This window comes from Heterodontus francisci, chromosome 3, assembly GCF_036365525.1.
Source record: "Heterodontus francisci isolate sHetFra1 chromosome 3, sHetFra1.hap1, whole genome shotgun sequence".
Classification (NCBI taxonomy): Eukaryota; Metazoa; Chordata; class Chondrichthyes; order Heterodontiformes; family Heterodontidae; genus Heterodontus; species Heterodontus francisci.
The window spans coordinates 204721871-204741882 of NC_090373.1; the positions used below are offsets into that span (position 1 = coordinate 204721871).

The 20012-nt window shown below is 46.4% G+C and overlaps 1 protein-coding gene across 1 annotated transcript in view; it reads right to left on the minus strand.

The window, feature by feature from the left end:
• The window catches only part of LOC137367180 (dynein axonemal heavy chain 8-like), a 2531605-nt gene that overhangs the window by 2235253 nt on the left and 276340 nt on the right, over positions 1-20012 (minus strand). Inside the window, exon 24 of the mRNA XM_068028616.1 lies at positions 646-792. Coding sequence (XP_067884717.1) covers positions 646-792 — 147 coding nt within the window. The remainder of the gene's footprint in view (positions 1-645; positions 793-20012) is intronic.

The window sequence follows — 20012 nt, forward strand, 5'->3', positions numbered from 1 at the left end:
AGAACACACTTGTAGTTACCAGAATATTCTAGTCCTGTGTCTCTTTTTAGTTTAAGTTTCAACGCTTCAGCTCCACCCATAGGCTGAAGCAATCAAACAGAGTGAACACTGATCAGTAAGCAAACTAATGCAATAAAACCCAGATCAATCAAACACCACACTAAAGAAGAGATTCTATGATCTACCAAGTCGCTTTAGAAACTGGTTCAGTGCTTCGTTTTACCCAGGGTTACATGTATTCATGAGGCCACACCTGCCTCTTGCAGGTTCCTTGGATGACTAAGAAATCTGTGCAGTTACAATGTCTGTGTTGAATGCATCGGGAATGCAGTGGTAATTTCTCCACTGGAAATTAAATGACCCATCTCCCACTTTCCCATTGGGTGCAGCAGCTTAAAGTCAGTCCGATAAAGTCTGAATTTTTTTGTTATTTAAAGCCTTCACATATCACTTTAATTACCATTTACTGACCCACATGTGAATATAATTTCCATAACACTACTCAACTGGAATGAGTTGCTAATGTATGTATGTGACTTTACAAAATAGTTTCAAGTAAAATACTGGTATTCGTCACTGTACTGAGTCGGTGGCCACAAATCTAGCATATACTTGAACCACATTTTGTTCTAAATTTCAATTTACCTTTGCCAGTCTTTTGCAGAAGACTTCGAGTTTTCCAAATATGTACATTTCTGATACATCAAATGGATTATCTTGTGCCGTTTCTGTTGTATATTTCTTTGTGTTCTGGAAGTATTTGCGATATTCCACTAACAATTTTTTACATTCCTGAAATTCAATAAAATGTCACATAACAGGTAACCAGATCATTACATCTTTTTATTATCATAGAACAATAGAGCATAGTAGGAGACCATTCATAATTGTACAAACTCTGACAGCAATCCAAATAATTCAACTTCCCTGTTCTTCCCCATAGCCATGTAATTTTTTTCATTTGTAGTATTCATCCAATTCTCTTTTGAATGTTACTTTGGAATCTGCACTTTTTCAGACAGTGCATTTCAGATTGCTGGGCAAAAATAAATGTTTAGGGCAGCACAGTGGCGCAGTGGTCAGCACCGCAGCCTCACAGCTCTAGCAACCTGGGTTCAATTCTGGGTGCTGCCTGTGTGGAGTTTGCAAGTTCTCCCTGTGTTTGCGTGGGTTTCCTCCGTGTCCTCTGGTTTCCTCCCATATGCCAAAGACTTGCTGGTTGATAGCTTAATTGACCATTATAAATTGCCCCTAGTGTAGATAGGTGGTAGGGAAATATAGGGACAGGTGGGGATGTGGTAGGAATATGGAATTAGTGTAGGATTAGTATAATATGGGTGGTTGATGGTCGGCACAGACGCGGTGGGCCGAAGGGCCTGTTTCAGTGCTGTATCTCTAAAACTAAAACTCTGGTTCTTTTGCCAAACACTGCAAATCCGTTTCCTCTGGTTATCGACCCTTCTGCCACTGGAAACAGTTTCTGCTTATATATTATATTAAAACCATTCATGATTTTGAACAACACTATCCGCCAAAGAGCCACCGCGATTCCATGCATCTCTTTTGCCCCTCTTTCCCCCAATTGCGATTAAATTAATTATATCCCCTTTCCCCCACAGAACACTTACCTTTACCATATGACCTTCCCCCACCAAACTGCACAAACTTTTACCTACAACCCTTCCCACCATTCCCTCCACCCATGACGCTAATTTCACTCTGTTTCCCCCCATCCGCACTGATAGACTTACCTCCCCCCGATAAGTTTTCCGCCTTGTTTCCCCGGATGGGGATCCGAAGGCGTGGCAGTGCCGGCTGTCCGGGTGAAGATCGCGGCAGGACATCAGGAGGCGACGCAAAATTAATTAATTCAGTCATTTTAATTTATTTAAATATTTAAATTGCGGTCCCGTCAACGACGGGTGGGGGGGGAGGCAACCACGAAGTCTCGCCCCCACTGGTAATATCGAGTCAGGCCCTGTCGGCATCAAGTCTGTGGCAAGCCTCATCCAGACCATCTTCAGGCTCCCCCTACCATGGATCGCAATGTTGAGGGCTCCTTAAAATCCAGCCCCTCAGCTTAGCCTTTTCTTCTCTAAGGAAAACAATCCCAGTATCACCAGTCTCTCTAAAAAAATTGAAGTACATCATTCATAGTACCATTCTATTAAACCTCTTCTGTACTCTCTCCAAGCCCTCGTCATCCTTTCTAAGGCGGGGTGCCCAGAATTGAACAGAACACTCCAGCTGAGGCTTAACCAGTGTTTTATAAAGGGCAGCATAACTTCCTTGCTTTTGTACTCTATAGCCAGAACATTTGGCTTCTTAGTGTCTATTTTTCTGGCACCCTGGGTGCTGTTTTGGGTGCAAAATAGCATCACTGCCGCACATGCACTCTTCTGCTGTGGACCTCACAGGATGCTAATTTGGTGAGGGTGTTAGCCCTACCAGTAGAAACATGCACTGGAAGGGTTGAATTTTATCCAATCAGCAGGAGCGGGATTGGAGGAATGGGGGGCTGAGAATTGGGAGGGACAAACTTGTCTTGAAACCCAAAGTTGCGACATCGGATCCAGATTTTGACAGCGAAGGGAAAGGTCCACCTTTCCACCTACTGGTAGGTGTTGCGTCAAATTTCTGAACAAGTACTTAATATGTATTTGCATGGACCTCAATCGATTTTATGAAGGCTTATGAATTTAATCAATGGCACACAGAGATCACTTGCCTTCTGATCCCCATCTGGTTAAAGGTGGCGGTACCAAGGTGAAGAAAACAGCCATGGGGAGCATTGGATGAATGCAGGAAGGTCAACAAGGGTGTGGGACAGTGCAATGGTGGGCACAGAGGGACATTACCCTCTTTTCAGAGTGAAGTAGCAAGGGGCAATTTCCATTAGCAAGGTCCTCTCTCCAGGGACAACGCATGGGAGGGAGAGAGACCAGCTGGCATGGGTCTCATACATCCACTCTTTGCAGATCTCCACACTGTGTAGAAACGACTCAGCAGAAGACAGGGCCAGGCACAGGCTGGGCTAACTGGTGAAAATTGACTAGGGAGCCACAGTAGCCAGTCACGCCAAGAAAGGCCCATCAGCGGTGAGAGGGTACGAACTTGCTTCAGCTACCTCCAAGTGTCCAAGCGGCAGTGTCAGTGAAGACTGTGGCCCTCTAGGCAACTTATACATCATGCTGCAGGATGAGCTGCGACCCATGGGCTTTGGTGGACATCCAGTGCGCAGCAGCCAGTCATGCCAAGAAGAGCCTATCAGCAGTGAGAGTGTACAGACTTGCCTCAGCTAACTCCAAATGTCCGAGCGGCAGTGTCAGTGAAGACTGCGGCCTTCTAGGCAACTTATACGTCATGCTTTGGTGTACATCCAATGCCCATGGGCCTAAAGACTATTGCAGCACTCAACTTTTACACCTCCAGATCTTTCTGGGGACATGTGTGGGATCTCCCAGGCAGTGGCCTACCGCTGCATCAAGGAGGTGACCAACGCCTTGTTCAAGAGGGCTGGCGACTATGATGTGAAGGCAGGGTGCTGAATGTGCTATCCTGTGGCCTGGGATGACTTTGGCGGTGTCCTCTGGCTGCCTGAAGCCAGGAGGAGGGGCTGAAGAGCCACTGTCTACAATGCGAGCATCCTGACGTGAGCCGCCAGATGTAGAAGTCAGCCTTTCCTCCTCCCTTTCAAGCATCTCTTGAACCTCTAAGCTAACCATAGAAGGGTGAGATCCTGGAAAAGGCTCCAGGCGCCTTGCCCCCTCTTATCTTGCCACTTCTGCATTGATCCCATGGCCAAGACGAGGGTATGCAGGTCTGAGCACATCTCCGGGATCTGGCTATTCAGGAGGATCGCCAACCTCTCGATGGAGCAAAGCCATGCACATGGCAGCATTCATGGCATGGACGGACTCCTCCATTGTCTGCATGACTGCGCATTGCCTCTGGCAGCTCTGCCAGATGTTCCCTTACCTCTCTCTGCAACTCCAGCATGTTCAGTGCTGCCAACAGCAGAGGCCCATCATCGCAAGAGGGTCCAGGCCTCTTACAGTCCTCCAACTGTCAGTGGCCTCACCTGTAACAGCTTCTGTCAGCTGCTTGGGTGCGTTTATGGTGCTCTCACCTGCCTGTGACCCTAAATCTAAGCCCGAGCACATACCTATCAACTTGATTATATTTGTGCTGGAGGGGGGTGCAGGGGAATGGTGAGACATAGAAACATAGAAAAATAGGAGCAGGAGTAGGCCATTTGGCCCTTCGAGCCTACTCCGCCATTCAATACAATCATGGCTGATCATCCAAACTCAGTACCCTGTACCAGCATTCTCCCCGTATCCCTTGATCCCTTTAGCCCTAAGAACTATATCTAACTCTTTCTTGAATATATTTAATGATTTGGCCACAACTGCTTTCCATGGGAGAGAATTCCACAGGTTCACCTGTCTCTGGGTGAAGAAATCCCTCCTCATCTCAGTCCTGAATGGCTTACCCCTTATCCTTAGACTGTGACCTCTGGTCCTGGACTCCCCTGCCATCGGGAACATCCTTCCTGCATCTAGTCTGTTCAGTCCTGTTAGAATTTTGTAATTTTCTATGAGATCCCCTCTCATTCTTCTAAACTCGAGTGAATACAAGACTAATTGACCCAATCTCTCATCATACGTCAGTCCTGCCATCCCAGGAATCAGTGTGGTGAACCTTCGCTGCACTCCCTCCATAGCAAGAACATCCTTCCTCAGATAAGGAGACCAAAACTTCGCACAATACTCCAGATGTGGTCTCACCAAGGCCTTGTATAATTGCAGCAAGACATCCCTGCCCCTGTACTCGAATCGTCTTGCTATGAAGCCCAAGATACCATTTGCCTTCTTAACTGCCTGCTGCACCTGCATGCTTACTTTCAGCGAATGGTGCACAAGGATACCCAGGTCTTGCTGCAGCTCCCCCTTTCCCAATCTATCGCTGTTCAGATAATAATCTGCCTTTCTGTTTTTGCCACCAAAGTGGATAACCTCACATTTATCTACATTATACTGCATCTGCCATGTATTTGCCCACTCACTCAACCTGTCCAAATCACACTGCAGCTTCTCTGCATCCTCCTCACGTCACACTCCCACCCAGCTTTGTGTCATCTGCAAACTTAGATATATTACATTTAGTTCCCTCATCTATATTATTAATATATATTGTGAATAGCTGGGGTCCTAGCACTGATCCCTCAGGTACCCCACTAGTCACTGCCTGCCACTTGGAAAACGACCCGTTTATCCCTAATCTTTGTTTACTGTCTGCCAACCAGTTCTCAATCCATGCCAGTACATTACCCCCAATCCCATGTGCTTTAATTTTGCATGCTAATCTCTTATGTGGGACCTTATCGAAAGCCTTCTGAAAATCCAAATATACCACATCGACTGGTTCTCCCTTATCTATTCTACGAGTTACATCCTCAAAAAATTCCAGTAGATTTGTCAAGCATGATTTCCCTTTCGTAAATCCATGTTGACTTTGTCCAATCATGTCATTGTTTTCCAAGTGTCTGCTATTACATCTTTTATAATGGACTCTCGCATTTTCTCCACTACTGATGTCAGGCTAACCGGTTGATAATTCCCTGTTTTCTCTCCACCTCCTTTTTCAAATAGTGGGGTTACATTAGCTACCCTCCAATCCATTGGAACAATTCCAGAGTCTATAGAATTTTGAAAAATGACCAACAATGCATCTACTATTTCTCGGGCCATTTCCTTGAGTACTTTGGGATGTAGATTATCAGGCCCTGGGGATTTATCGACCTTCAACCCCATCAATTTCCCTAACACCATTTCCCTACTAATACTGATGTCATACAGTTCATCCTTCTCACTAGACCCTATGTTCCCCAACATTTCTGGGAGGTAATTTGTGTCCTCCTTTGTGAAGACAGAACCAAAGTATATATTTAATTGGTCTGCCATTTCTTTATTCCCCATTATAAATTCCCCCGTTTCTGACTGTAAGGGACCCACATTTGTCTTCACTAATCTTTTTTTCTTCACACATCTATAGAAGCTTTTACAGTCAGTTTTTATGTTCTCTGCAAGCTGACTCTCATGCTCTATTTTCCCCTTCTTGATCAATCCCTTTGTCCTCCTTTGCTGAATTCTAAACTGCTCCTAATCCTCAGGTTTGCTGCTTGTTCTGGCCATTTTATATTTCTACTTCTTGGATTTCAAACTATCCCTAATTTCTTTTGTAAGCCACGGTTGAGCCACCCTTCCTGTTTATTTTTGCACCAGACAGGAATGATCAATTGTTGTATTTTCATCCATGCGATCTTTAAATGCTAGCCATTGCCTATCCACTGTCAACCCTTTAAGTAACGTTCCCCAATCTATCATAGCTAACTCGCGCCTCATAGTTTCCTTTATTTAGATTCAGGACCCTAGTCTCAGAATCAACTCTCTCACTCTCCATCTTAATGAAGAATTCTATCATGTTATGGTCACTCTTCCCCAAGGGGAACAAGATTGTTAAGTAATCCTTTCTCATTACACAATACCCAGTCTAGGATGGCCTGCTCTCTAGTTGGTTCCTCAATGTATTGGTCCAAAAAACCATCCCCTGTGCACTCCTGGAATTCGTCCTCTACAGCATTATTGCAAATTTGGTTTGCCCAAGCTATATGTAGATTAAAGTTACCCATAATTACAGTTGCACCCTTATTGTATGCATCTCTAATTTCCTGTTTAATGCCATCCTCTACATCACCACTGCTCTTTGGGGGTCTATATACAATGCCCACCAACGTTTTCTGCCCCTTGGTGTTTCTTAGCTCCACCCATACAGATTCCACATCAGGATTCTCTGAGCTAATATCCTTCTTCACTATTGTATTATTTTCTCTTTTACTAACAATGCTACTCCACCTCCTTTCCCTTTTTGCCTTTCCTTCCTAAATATTGAATACCCCTGGATATTCAGTTCCCATCCTTGGTCACCCTGCAGTCATGTCTCCATAAACACAACCAAATCATATCTATTTACAACTATTTGCGCGGTTATACTTTGCACCTGTCATCACAAAAGGGGGCAATGCAGACATCATAGTTCAGGAGGAGGAGTGTGAAATATTGCATGTGTTATACATAGGGAGAGAGGAAGTATTAAGGGGATTAGCATCCTTGAAAGTGGATCAATACCCCAGGGCCAGATGAAATGTACCACAGGCTGTTAAAAGAAGCCAGGGAGGAAATAGCAGAAGGTCTGACCATCATTTTCCAATCCTCACTGGCTGTAGATGTGGTGTCGGAGGATTGGAGGTCCACTAATGTTGTACCTTTGTTTAAAAAGGGAGCAAGGGATGGACTGAATAATTGCAGGCCACTGGGCAAATTATTGGAATAAATTCTGAGAGACAGGATAAACTGTATTTTAACTGGCACAGATTAATTAAGGATAGTCAGCATGGATGTGTTAAGGGAATGACATGTTTGACTAATTGATTTGGAGGATTTGATTGAATTTTCTGAGGAAGCAACTTTTCCCTTTTGTTAAACTATTTAAATGCACTAAATGCACTTACAGCTGTTACTTACCCAACCAATCAGCTTATAGATTTCCTGTGATGTCACTGTAAGTCTTTTTTTCCTCTTTTGAACCTCAATGCGTGCGGAGACACAGAGAGAGCCTGCCGTCGCTCCGGTCCTCAGGTAAGTAAAGGCCTTGAGCCCCGCTCTTTCCTTTTCAGGTCCCGCTCCAGATCAGCCTCCTCTCAGGTCTGCCTGTCTCCAGTCCGGTCCTCAGGTAAGTAAGGGCCTCGAGCCCCGCTCTTTCCTTTTCAGGTCCCGCTCCAGACAGGATTCCAGCAGCACCAGCCAATGATCTTCTTTCTGAGGTGCCACAACCTGCATGAGTAAACACAAAAAATTAGGGGCTCTGCTGCATGGATCTAGAAGGGCAATGGGAACTTGAGCATAATGCCTCCTCACTCTCTTGGATGGACACTCCAGTCTCCACCTGCTATGGAACGGCCGCCTTTGGATCTCGCTAGCTCTCTTCTGCCGGGGTCAGTTCTTGGATTTCCGGGTTCCCACCTCTGGTCTTCACCCTTTCCCTGGAATTGTGGGGCATTTTCTCCTGTGAGCGGAAAGAGAGACACCCCGCTAGTCTTCCCACGGAGACCAGCAGGGCACTTGTTCTGGTGGCACCCCTTAGGCCCCTGAAGGAAGCTCCCAAATGCCTCCTCCTCACGTCTGCTCTCAAGGGACATGCGGAAGGCAAGCCAGGACAGAAGGTTGGCTGTCTTGAAGATGCAGCCATGCATCTGACATGATCTGCTTTGCCTCAGACCCCTGCCACCTACTTTGCAGCCACTCCTTGACCATGCTGCCCTCCCTCCCAGTTGGCTGTATGTAAGCCCCAAAGATGGGATAGGTATGAAGGACATACCTTGGCGGAGCGAAGGAGGTTATTGATCCTCTTGCAGCACTGGGCCCAGTTTCAGAGGGTAACCCCACAGCTGCTGACCTCTGCGATCTCCATCCAGCCTTGCTTGGTCACGTAGGAGGGTTTCTTCCTACCATCCCTTGGGAAGAGGACCTCCCACTTTTCCCTTACAGCCTGGATGAGAATCTGCAGGAACTCATTGCTAAAAAGTGGGGCCACCCAGTGTCCTCACCTGACCTGGTCCCTCTTTGCTCCTGGTCAGCTCTTGGCCTTATGATGCCTTGGTCAGCAGTACACAACACAGAGACTCCAGCCAGGAGCACAGCAGCACAGGGACTCCACCCAGGGTGTACAGAAGCATAGCATCTACAGTCAGCAGCAGAACAGCACAGGGTCTATAGTCAGCAGCACAGGGACTCCAGCTAGGAGCACAGCAGCACAGTGATCCAGCCAGGGAGGTCAGCAGCACAACAGCACAGTGTCTACAGTCAGCACCACAAGAGCACAGCAGCACACTCAACAAGTGAAGCAGCAGCTCAAAGAAGGCTGGCAGCACTTTAAATATAGCAACAGCACCTGCGTTATTTCTCAGCTGACGATGCCATCACCATTGGGGAGGTGGGACATGTACAATCCAGACAGTTTGCACTTCAATAGGGCCGGGATCAATAATCCTGCCAGGTGGTTTGCTCGTGCTGTCGGGCAGGGTTTAAACTGGTTTGGCAGGGGGATGGGAACCTGAGGGTAGACTCAGATGGGGCAAAAATCAGAAATGGAATGCAGAAAATTATTGAGTGAGTCTGGAAGGGAGAGGAAACAATGGCTAGGAAATGTTTTAAAAATTGGCAGTGCTCAAGGGTATTTACTTCAATGCAAGGAGTATAGCAAATAAAGCAGATGAGCTGAGAGTAACAGATAGACAGGTGGCAGTATGATATCATAACTATTACAGAAACATGGCTTAAAGAGGGAGGAATGGTAGCTCAACGTTCCTGGTTAGAATCATAGAAAGTTTAAGGCACAGGAAGAGGCCACTTGGCCCATCATGTGGGTGCCAGCTGAAAAACAATCCACCTATTCTTATCCCACCTTCCAGCATTTGGTCCATAGCCCTGCAGATTATGGCACTTGAGGTGCACATCCAGACTCCTTTTGAATGAGTTGAGGTCTCTGCATCAACTACCCTTTCAGGCAGAATGTTCCAGACCCCCACCACCCTCTGAGTGAAACAGTTTTTCCTCATCTCCCCTCGAAATTTTCTACCAATCACTTTAAGTCTATGCCCCGCGTCACTGGCCTCTCTGCTAAGATGAATAGACCCTTCACCTCCAATCTACCCAGGCCCCACAAAATTTTGTACAGTTCAATCAGATCTCCCTTCAGCCTTCTCTGTTCCAAGGAGAAAAATCCCAGCCTATCCAATCTTTCCTCATAGATGCATTTTTCCAGTCCTGGCAACATCCTTGTAAATCTCCTCTGTACCCTCTCTGGTGCAATTACATTCTTTCTGAAATGAGGTGACCAGAACCGCACACAGTACTCAAGTTGTGGCCTAACCAATGAGTTTAACAAGGTCCCACATGGCAGACTGGTTGGCAAAAAATAAAAGCCCATGGGATGCAGGGGAATATCGCAAGCTGGATACAAAATTGGCTCTGTGGCAGGAAACAAAGGGTAATTGTTGACAGGTGCTTTTGCGACTGGAAGGCTGTTTCCAGTGGGGTTCCACAGGTCTCAGTACCAGGACCCTTCTTTTTTGTGGTACATATTAACGATTTGGACATAAATATAGGGGACATGATCAAGTAGTTTGCAGATGATACAAAAAGTAGCCATGTGTTTGACAGCGAAGAGGATAGCTGTAGATTTCAGGAAGATATCAATGCACTGGTCAGGTGGGCAAAAAGTGGCAAATGGAATTTAACCCAGAGAAGTCCACAAAGCAAAAAAAAACACAATATATGGGACGAAACTGAGAGGTGTAGAGGAAGTGAGGGACCTTGGAGGGTATTTCCACAGATCCCTGAAGGTAGCAGGACAGGTTTAGATTAGATTAGAGATACAGCACTGAAACAGGCCCTTCGGCCCACCGAGTCTGTGCCGACCATCAACCACCCATTTATACTAATCCTACACTAATCCCATATTCCTACCACATCCCCACCTGTCCCTATATTTCCCTAACACCTACCTATACTAGGGACAATTTATAATGGCCAATTTACTTAACAACCTGCAAGTTTTTGGCATGTGGGAGGAAACCGGAGCATCCGGAGGAAACCCACGCAGACACAGGGAGAACTTGCAAACTCCACACAGGCAGTACCCAGAATTGAACCCGGGTCTCTGGAGCTGTGAGGCTGCGGTGCTAACCACTGCGCCACTGTTGTCTTAACCAACTTATGGAATCCTTTCCTTTATTAGCCGAGGCATAGAATATAAGAGTAGGGAGGTTACGCTGGAACAATAGAAAACATTTTGTTCTTTTTTTATTTGTCCATGGGATGCAGGCATCACTAGCTAGGACAGCATTTATTGTCCATCCCTAATTGCCCTTGTGAAGGTGGTGGTGAGCTGCCTTCTTGAACCGCTGCAGTCCATGTTGCATAGGTACACCAACAGTGCTGATAGGAAGGAAGTTCCAGGATTTTGACCCAGCGACAGTGAAGGAACGGCGTTAGAGTTCCAAGTCAGGATCGTGTGTGACTTCGAGGGAAACCTGCAGGTGTTACGACCGCAGCGGGAGCAACGCACTGTCAATTCAGTCCCATCACTCCACAGGTCACAGCATATTATTAAGCTTTTACGCCCAGTCGGAAAACAACCAAATTAAACAGTCTAATAACCCCAGAATGAAACAGACCAAACCAGGTATCGTTAGACAACAACAAATTAAATCTTAAACACTATTAAGATAAACCTATTTCTGAAGACCTCATAACTTCTTATTTTAACCTAACTCCTGCATTCACACACACATAAACTCAAAAACTAACAGTTAACCGGTTTTAAAAGTGGAGTTTTTAAAAATTAGCTGTCTTTTAAGAATAAAAAAAATAAGTAAGTTTTTGTAGGTTACGTTCCTGATGGATGAGGTCTTCTGATGTGAGAATAATCATAGGTCACTTGAAGTCTTCACGTGGATTTGATAAAAATAGTCCTTCAGTAGATGGGTATTCAACTGTTCGGCTGCAGCAAGCATTAAACAGTTCTTTGAACGATGATGACAGCAATACAAATGGTTTCTTGAAAAAGAAGGCATTTCTTCTTTACTCAGGGAATTAACCAGGCTTGTAGCTTATTGCAGAATTTTTGCTGAGAGGAATAAACAGCTCCTTTTCTCTACAGTATGCCTCGCTGGAAAGTCTCTCCAAACTAACTGGTTTCAGCCAGTTTCTGCCAGTTCCACACAGCCAAGTGGAAACATTACCATGTGACCTCTCTCTCTCTCCTGCTGTTGCCCAGGGTAACAAAAATGCAGTTGTGGTACACTGTGTCTCCAGAACCTTCACTCACTTAAAGCTGCACTGTTTTTAAACAGTCTTCAAGGCACATACATTGTTTTTAAAACGAGGAGAAAAAATAACTACTATTCCGTGACACTTGTGTGGCACGAATGTTCCTTACCACTTATCTGCCCAAGCCTGGATGTTGTCCAGGTCTTTCTGCATGTGGATATGAGCTGCTTCAATAACTGAGAACTCACAAATGTTGCTGAACATTGTGCAATCATCAGCGAATATCCCCACTTCTGACCTTATGATGGAGGGAAGGTCATTGATGAAGCAGCTGAAGATGGTTGGGCCTAGGACACTACCATGAGGAGCTCCTGCTTTGATGTCCTGGAACTGAGATGATTGGCCTCCAACAACCACAACCATTCTCCTTTGTGCTAGGTATGACCAACCAGTGGAGAGTTTTCCCCGTGATTCCCATTGACTCCAGTTTTGCTAGGGCTTCACATGAGCCATACTCAGTCAAATGCTGCCTTTGTGTCTTGTTGATTCCCTCACCGCCTGCCGCAGACCCAGTCCAGCACCTACGTCCTTTAGGACTCGGCCAGCATCGGGAGACTAGTCACACAGAAGCTTGAAATAGTCATGCTCAGAGAATCACACCTTGCAGACAATGTCTCAGACACTGCCATAACCATCCCTAGTTATGTCTTGTCTCACTAGCAGGACAGGCCCACCAGAGGTGGCGGCACAGTGGTATAAAGACAGGAGGGGGTTGCCCTGGGAATCTTCAACATTGACGCCGGACCCCATGAGGTCTCATGACATCAGGCCAAACATGGGCAAGGAAACCTCCTGCTGATTACCATCTACCTCCTCACCTGATGAATCAGTGCTTCTCCATGTTGAACACCAACTGGAAAAAGCACTGAGGTTGGCAAGGACACAGAGTGCACACTGGGTGGGGGACTTCAATGTCCATCACCAAGAGTGGCTCAGTAGCACCATTTCTGGCTGAGTCCTGAAGGACATAGCTGCTAGACTGGGTCTAGGTATTGGTAGGAGTGATCACCGCACAGTCCTTGTGGAGACAAAGTCGCGTCTTCATATTGAGGATACCTTCCATCGTGTTGTGTGGCAGTACCACAATGCTAAATGGGATAGATTTTGAACCAATCTGGCAACTCAAAACTGGGCATCCATGAGATAGTGTGGACCATCATCAGCATCAGAATTGTATTCAACCACAATCTGTAACTTCATGGCCCGGCATATCCCCCACTCTACCATTACCATCAAGCCGCTGCACCGACCCTGATTCAATGAAGAGTGCAGGAGGGAATGCCAGAAGCAGCACCAGGCATACCTAAAAATAAGGTGTCAGTCTGGTGAAGCTACAACAAAGGACTACTTGCATGCCAAACAGCAGAAACAGCTTGCGATGGACAGAGCTAAGGGATCCCATAACCAACGGATCAAATCTAAGCTCTGCAGTCCTGTGTAAGATTATTAGGATGCCAATGCTATTATAAATTCATAACTAACTAATTATCATAAACCAACATTTAGTTTTATTAGAACCCTTCTTTGTCGTAAGGTAAAGTAGAAAATAAGGCTCAAAATAGACAAGATGTCAAGGCAGGGGGATTCTGGGAGATTATGTCATGTTTTAAAATGCTTATTTGCAGCAAAAGTGTGAGACCTTGAGAGCAGACAGTGAAAACAGCTTATGCATAGATTTGCCTTGTAATGAGACAAGGAACCTCAAAATGTAAAAGCCTTGAGATAAAGTAGTCAACACAGAGGGGTACTGCTTGAACAAATCTGAAATCTTAGCAACCATCACAAAACGATCCTTGGTTGGTTAAGAAAGGCATCCTCTAATACAAGACTAATCACTGATTGGGAGAGGGGAGGGTGAACTGGAAAGCTGCCAGGATAAAAGGATTCTCGTCTTTGCAACTGTGCGGCAGAGAACAAAACAAGAAATAAAAGAGAGAGAGAGAGACGCAGAGACCGTCAAGGCAAACTTGAAGACCAAAATCTGCAAAAGAAACTAGGCGTGCGCTCTGCCATCCAGTCTCTAATACGGGTAGTATCTGTGTTAGACTGTTAATTACTGCCCGAGTTTGTGACTATGGTTAATCTGAAAACTTAAACGTGTCCTTACCATTATCTCAATAAAGTCGATTCACAACAAGCTGTTGTGCGGCCAAGTCTCTTCCTACCTTAGAAGCAGGTATAAAACATCCCTATCTTATCAATGTTTACATCTGGTGACCCAAATGGGACTTGGTGCGTTGTGAACGCTTTTTGGGAGGAAGGAAGGATCTCGAGGTCGCGAGCCCGGCCAACATGCATCTTGGGAGGGAAAACCCTTTTTGGGGAGTGTGGAGACCTTAAAGGACCCACCAGTGATCCAAAGGCACTTATACGAGAATACATAAAGAGAAGAATAAAGTAATGATGTCGAAAGATGTTAAATGGGTCTTCAAGCAGAAATACAAGCAAGTTATAGAGTTCATTCAAGATAGGAAAGGCCAGAAGAAGTTAAAGATAGAGAAGGCAAAAAAACTGCTGGCTTACAGCACACAGCGGATCAAAGAGCCCACTACTCAAAGGTAAAGAGGTTGAGCAACTGAACCAGCGGGTTCGAGATTTCGAGCTGTGCCACGAACATACGTCTGCTCTGTTACAACAGCAACATGTCTCTAACCTGAACGCTGGCGCAGCCATGAACAAAGAACAGTACAGCACAGGAACAGGCCAATCGGCCCTCCAAGCCTGCGCCGATCTTGATGCCTGCCTAAACTAAAACCTTCTGCACTTCCGGGGACCGTATCCCTCTATTCCCATCCTATTCATGTATTTGTCAAGATGCCTCTTAAATGTTGCTATCGTAACTGCTTCCACCACCTCCCCCGGCAGCACTCACCACCCTCTGTGTAAAGAACTTGCCTCGCACATCCCCTCTAAACTTTGACCTCTCACCTTAAACCTATGTCCCCTAGTAACTGACACTTTCACCCTGGGAAAAAGCTTCTGACTATCCACTCTGTCCATGCCACTCATAACTTTGTAAACCTCTATCATGTCGCCCCTCCACCTCCATCGTTCCAGTGAAAACAATCCAAGTTTATGAGGCCTCTCCTCATAGCTAATGCCCTCCAGACCAGGCAACATCCTGATAAACCTCTTCTGTACTCTCTCCAAAGCCTCCACGTCCTTCTGGTAGTGTGGCGACCAGAACTGCACGCAATATTCCAAGTGTGGCCTAACTAAAGTTCTGTACAGCTGCAGCATGACTTGCCAATTTTTATACTCTGTGCCCCAACCGATGAAGGCAAGCATGCCGTATGCCTTCTTGACTACCTTATCCACCTGCGTTGCCACTTTCAGTGACCTGTGGACCTGTACGCCCAGATCTCTCTGCCTGTCAATACCCCTAAGGGTTCTGCCATTTACCGTATACTTCCCACCTGCATTAGACCTTCCAAAATACATTACCTCACATTTGTCCGAATTAAACTCCATCTGCCATTTCTCCGCCCAAGTCTCCAACCGATCTCTATACTGCTGTATCCTCTGACAATCCTCATTACTTCCGCAACGTCTCCAATCTTTGTGTCCTTCGCAAACTTACCAATCAGACCAGCTACATTTTCCTCCAAATCATTTATATATACTACAAACAGCAAAGGTCCCAGCACTGATCCCTGCGGAACACCACTAGTCACATCCCTCCATTCAGAAAAGCACCCTTCCACTGCTCCCCTCTGTCTTCTATGACAGAGCAAGTTCTGTATCCATCTTGCCAGCTCACCTCTGATCCCATATGACTTCACCTTTTGTACCAGTCTGCCATGACGGACCTTGTCAAAGGCTTTACTGAAGTCCATATAGATAACATCCACTGCCCTTCCTTCATCAATCATCTTCGTCTCCTCAAAAACCTCGACCTCCCCTTCACAAAACCATGCTGCCTCTCGCTAATAGGTTCGTTTGTTTCCAAATGGGAGTAAATCCTGTCCCGAAGAATCCTCTCTAATAATTTCCCTACCACTGACGTAAGGCTCACCGGCCTAAAACCTCCTGGATTATCCTTGCTACCCTTCTTAAACAAAGGAACAACATTGGCTATTCTCCAGTCCTCTGGGACCTCACCTGTAGCCAATGAGGATGCAAAGATTTCTGTCAAGGCCCCAGCAATTTCTTTCCTTGCCTCCCTCAGTATCCTGGGGTAGATCCCATCAGGCCCTGCGGACTTATCTACCTTAATGCTTTGCAAGACACCCAACACGTCCTCCTTTTTAATAATGAGATAACTGAGACTAACTACACTCCCTTCCCTCGGCTCATCATCCACCAAGTCCTTCTCTTTGGTGAATACTGATGCAAAGTACTCACTTAGTACCTCGCCCATTTCCTCTGGCTCCACACATCGATTCCCTTCTCTGTCCTTGAGTGGGCCAACCCTTTCCCTGGTTACCCTCTTGCTCTTTATATACGTATAAAAAGCCTTGGGATTTTCCTTAATCCTGTTTGCCAATGACTTTTCATAACCCCTTTTAGCCCTCCTGACTCCTTGCTTAAGTTCATGATTGACACTCAAGAAAATAAAAGTCAGTTGAAACAACAGAAGGAGGAAAATAAATGTTTCAGCAGAGTTGGAACTGCATACAAGATTGGGGAAACCACAGGCAATTGTGTCTGCAGGAAGCATTGGAGGCAGGGTTCTAGCCTGCTATGAGGACGGTGGTCAGAATGTAGGTTGGGAGAGCTGGAGATTAATTTTATTGGGGCGCTGCTGGCTCTGGCTGCGCCCTTTGAACTCAGCGGCACGCCCACATTCGCCAGTCACCGCCGAGCCCCCGCGATGTTAATCACGGGAGCTCATTAGAACCACAATGCCAAGCTGCCCTCCCCATGTTGCGTGGGGAGAAGCGGGACATTCGACGCAGTGAGTCTTTGACAGCGGTGCAGCAGGTGCTGGAGCCATATTAGAAGCGCCACAGCACCTGCTTCGCGACAGCTGCCAAAGAATACTTACCTGACTACTGAACAGTAGGGCTGCTGTCAATATGGCAGCAAAGCAGAAGCTCCTGCAGAAATCCAGCAGGTCAGACAGCATCTGTGGAGAAAGAAGCAGAGTTAACTTGTCCAAGTTCACAGACCTGAAAGTTCACTCTGCTTCTCTCTCCACAAATGATGCTTGACCTGCTGAGTTACCCCAGCACTTTCTGCTTTGCTGCCACATACTGACCCTACTGTGTCCCAGTGTCCTGTGAAGTGGCGATACTCTTCCCCCTCTCAAATGGAACATTCCTTCTTGTAGGTGTGCCGCACCTGGGTGAAAAATCTTAATTTTGCACATTCCAGGACGTGAGACTTAAATAGACCATAAAAGGTATTACAGAGAACACACTGACACAAATGGGAATACAAGGGTGTCACAGAAATGTAAGTACATCTTTCACTAAATGTTCCTCACCAACATGTGTGTCCTTTCTCTGTGTGAATGATGTGTGCCAGTAAGTAGGGCCAATGTCGCATCCCTTTGCACCGTTGGCCCTTCAGGTGAGCCAACATATGCAATAACATCATTGCCATGCTACCATTACTCATGAGCATCTCCACGGACTCAGTGATATGGACATTGGCTCAGTCAGCTGCTGCCTCTAATGGTTTACACAGAGATGCTGCAGATGTAGACTGGTGCACAGCAGGTGAGTGAGGGTGATATGTGGCTTGCAGAACTCATGTCGGTTCCTATGGAGCAGACAGTCTTTGTCTGATAAGCCACTTCCGTACATCCCTAGCTCACTGCTAGCCTGCATACAGAGCCTGGGTGCCATCTGCCCTCCCATGCGCCTTTCATGTTGGAGGTCCTCAGCATCTTCATAGTCCGAGAAGGAATCCTGTTGACGTCTCTCCTCATCATGCCAGGCCTAGTCCCTATTGGGTGCGTAGTTGTGCGGAGAAGCAAAGAAAGGAGCTGGTCTTTTCGGCCCATAGTACAGGGCATCACCCTTTCCATCCAGGCATTGGAGGTGCTCTTTCAGCATGCCGATCTCCTGCTCAATGATGGCTCATGTAGCTCAGTGGCTGACGTTGTATCTCTCGTCTGCTGCAATGGTGGAGTCTCTCACCAGTGTCGGGATCCATGTCTGCAAAGGATAGCCCTTATCTCCAAGAAGCCACCCCTCCATTTGAGCCAGTTCAGTGAACAGCGGTGGTAGCCGGGACTGGCGCAAGACACAGGTGTCATGGCAGCTGTCTGAGAAGCGGTCACACATTTGCTGCAAGCATCTGCAGTGCGCACATACCAGCTTCACCGAGATTGAGAGGGCTCTTTTAATGGTGATGTCTGCAGGTGGTAGTCTGGCAGTAGGCCTGATGGCCACATGAGTGCAGGCTATGAACATTATAACCTATGGTTCTCAGGCAATGGTGCCAGAACCAATGGCACACTGGGCCTAATTGTGAGACTCCGTCCTGAAGGGGATATCCTCACTGGCCCTCCGGTGCAGCGCAGTGGTGACCTCCCTAATGCAGCGGTGCACTGCTGACTGTGTGACCCCACTAAGGTCTCTGGTGGGCCCCAAAAAGGCTCCAGAGGCGTCAGGCTTGAGAACCACTGCCACTATGAGGAACAAAGGCATGGGATGTCCACCGGAGCCCATGGGCTGCAGGTCATCCTTGACCAGGGCACAGAGACGTGTCACCACTCTCTCCATATGCGCAATCTCCTCTGACACTGGTGCTCTGACATCCGATTGCATGTCATGTGGGGCCTGTCGATGCACGGCAACCATAATGGTGAGCTCCCCTTGGGGGCTGCTGCTCACGATCGGGGGCCTGTTGATATTGCCTCTGGCGCATACAGATTCTCATCTGCAGAGGATCACACAATGTGGGATGAGCCATACCTATTTCCATGTGATAAAGTTGAACCCTGCATGTATTCGAAGGTTCCTAACAGGACATGGATTAGTGTTGACGGGTACATTAGCTGCTTTCCTGGATCAACTATGTGGCATGCCATGGCATTGCCCATCTTGGCCAACATTCAAAGTGGCACAACATGACCACATCAAGATCCTACCACTGAATTGATTGCCCTCACCATCCATAACACCTTTATTCTACTGCCCTTTCTGGCACCTTCCCCACACACTGGATGCCTCGTGAGCCACTGCCCTCTCACAAGCACAGAGCGTACACTGTTAACGGAGGGGTGGTACATGGTACCTCCCTTCATGCCAGCACAGCTTTCCTTCCAGTAATCCCAGACATTAAAGACAGAAGTGCTTGCAAGTATCTCTCCTTCTCAAGCACTTTGTCTTGGAAGATAACAAATAAAAAAGGTTTATGGAAAGGCAAAGCCTTTAGTCCAAATTGTGATCACGCTGTGACATTTTAGGTCTTTTGTTAAGTTCTTAAATTCATAAAGCTGCTGGATCTCTTGCCATGGCATCAGTTCTCCTGTGGCCCTGGAAACCATTATCACCTGTTTTTTTAAAAAACCCACAAAGAATCCATTGTTGCTTTGCCCCAAAGCCCAATGAATTAATTTGTCCAATTATATCTGTCAATTTAGAAATTTAAAATTTAATAATATCCAATATATAAATTTTACTCTTAGCAATGCAAAATTTGTGTGGTGGAAAGCTGCCAGGATAAGAGGAGTCTCGTCTTTGCTACTGTGCGGCAGAGAAGTGAGAAGACTCGGAGGGCGGAGTTCTGGACCGGTAACTATAAATAACTTACCTCGGGGATTCGCGGCCTACATCCAGGGAGAAGACTCGGAGGGCAGAGTTCCGGACTGGTAAGTATAAAAAACTTATCTTGGGGATTCACGGCCGACATCCAGGGAGAAGATTCGGAGGGCGGAGTTCCGGACCAGTAAGTATAAAAAACTTACCTCAGGGATTCGCGGCCGACATCCAGGGAGAAGACTCAAAGGGCGAAGTTTCGGACCTGATTGGCTGGGAGGGAATCAGTACTGAATTTGAAAATAAAACATTGATAAAAATTGATTAAAACCCTAATTAACTAATTAATTAATAAGTAGAGTAACTAAACCAGAGGGAGGAGATTACGGTATTTAGTTAGCATTTA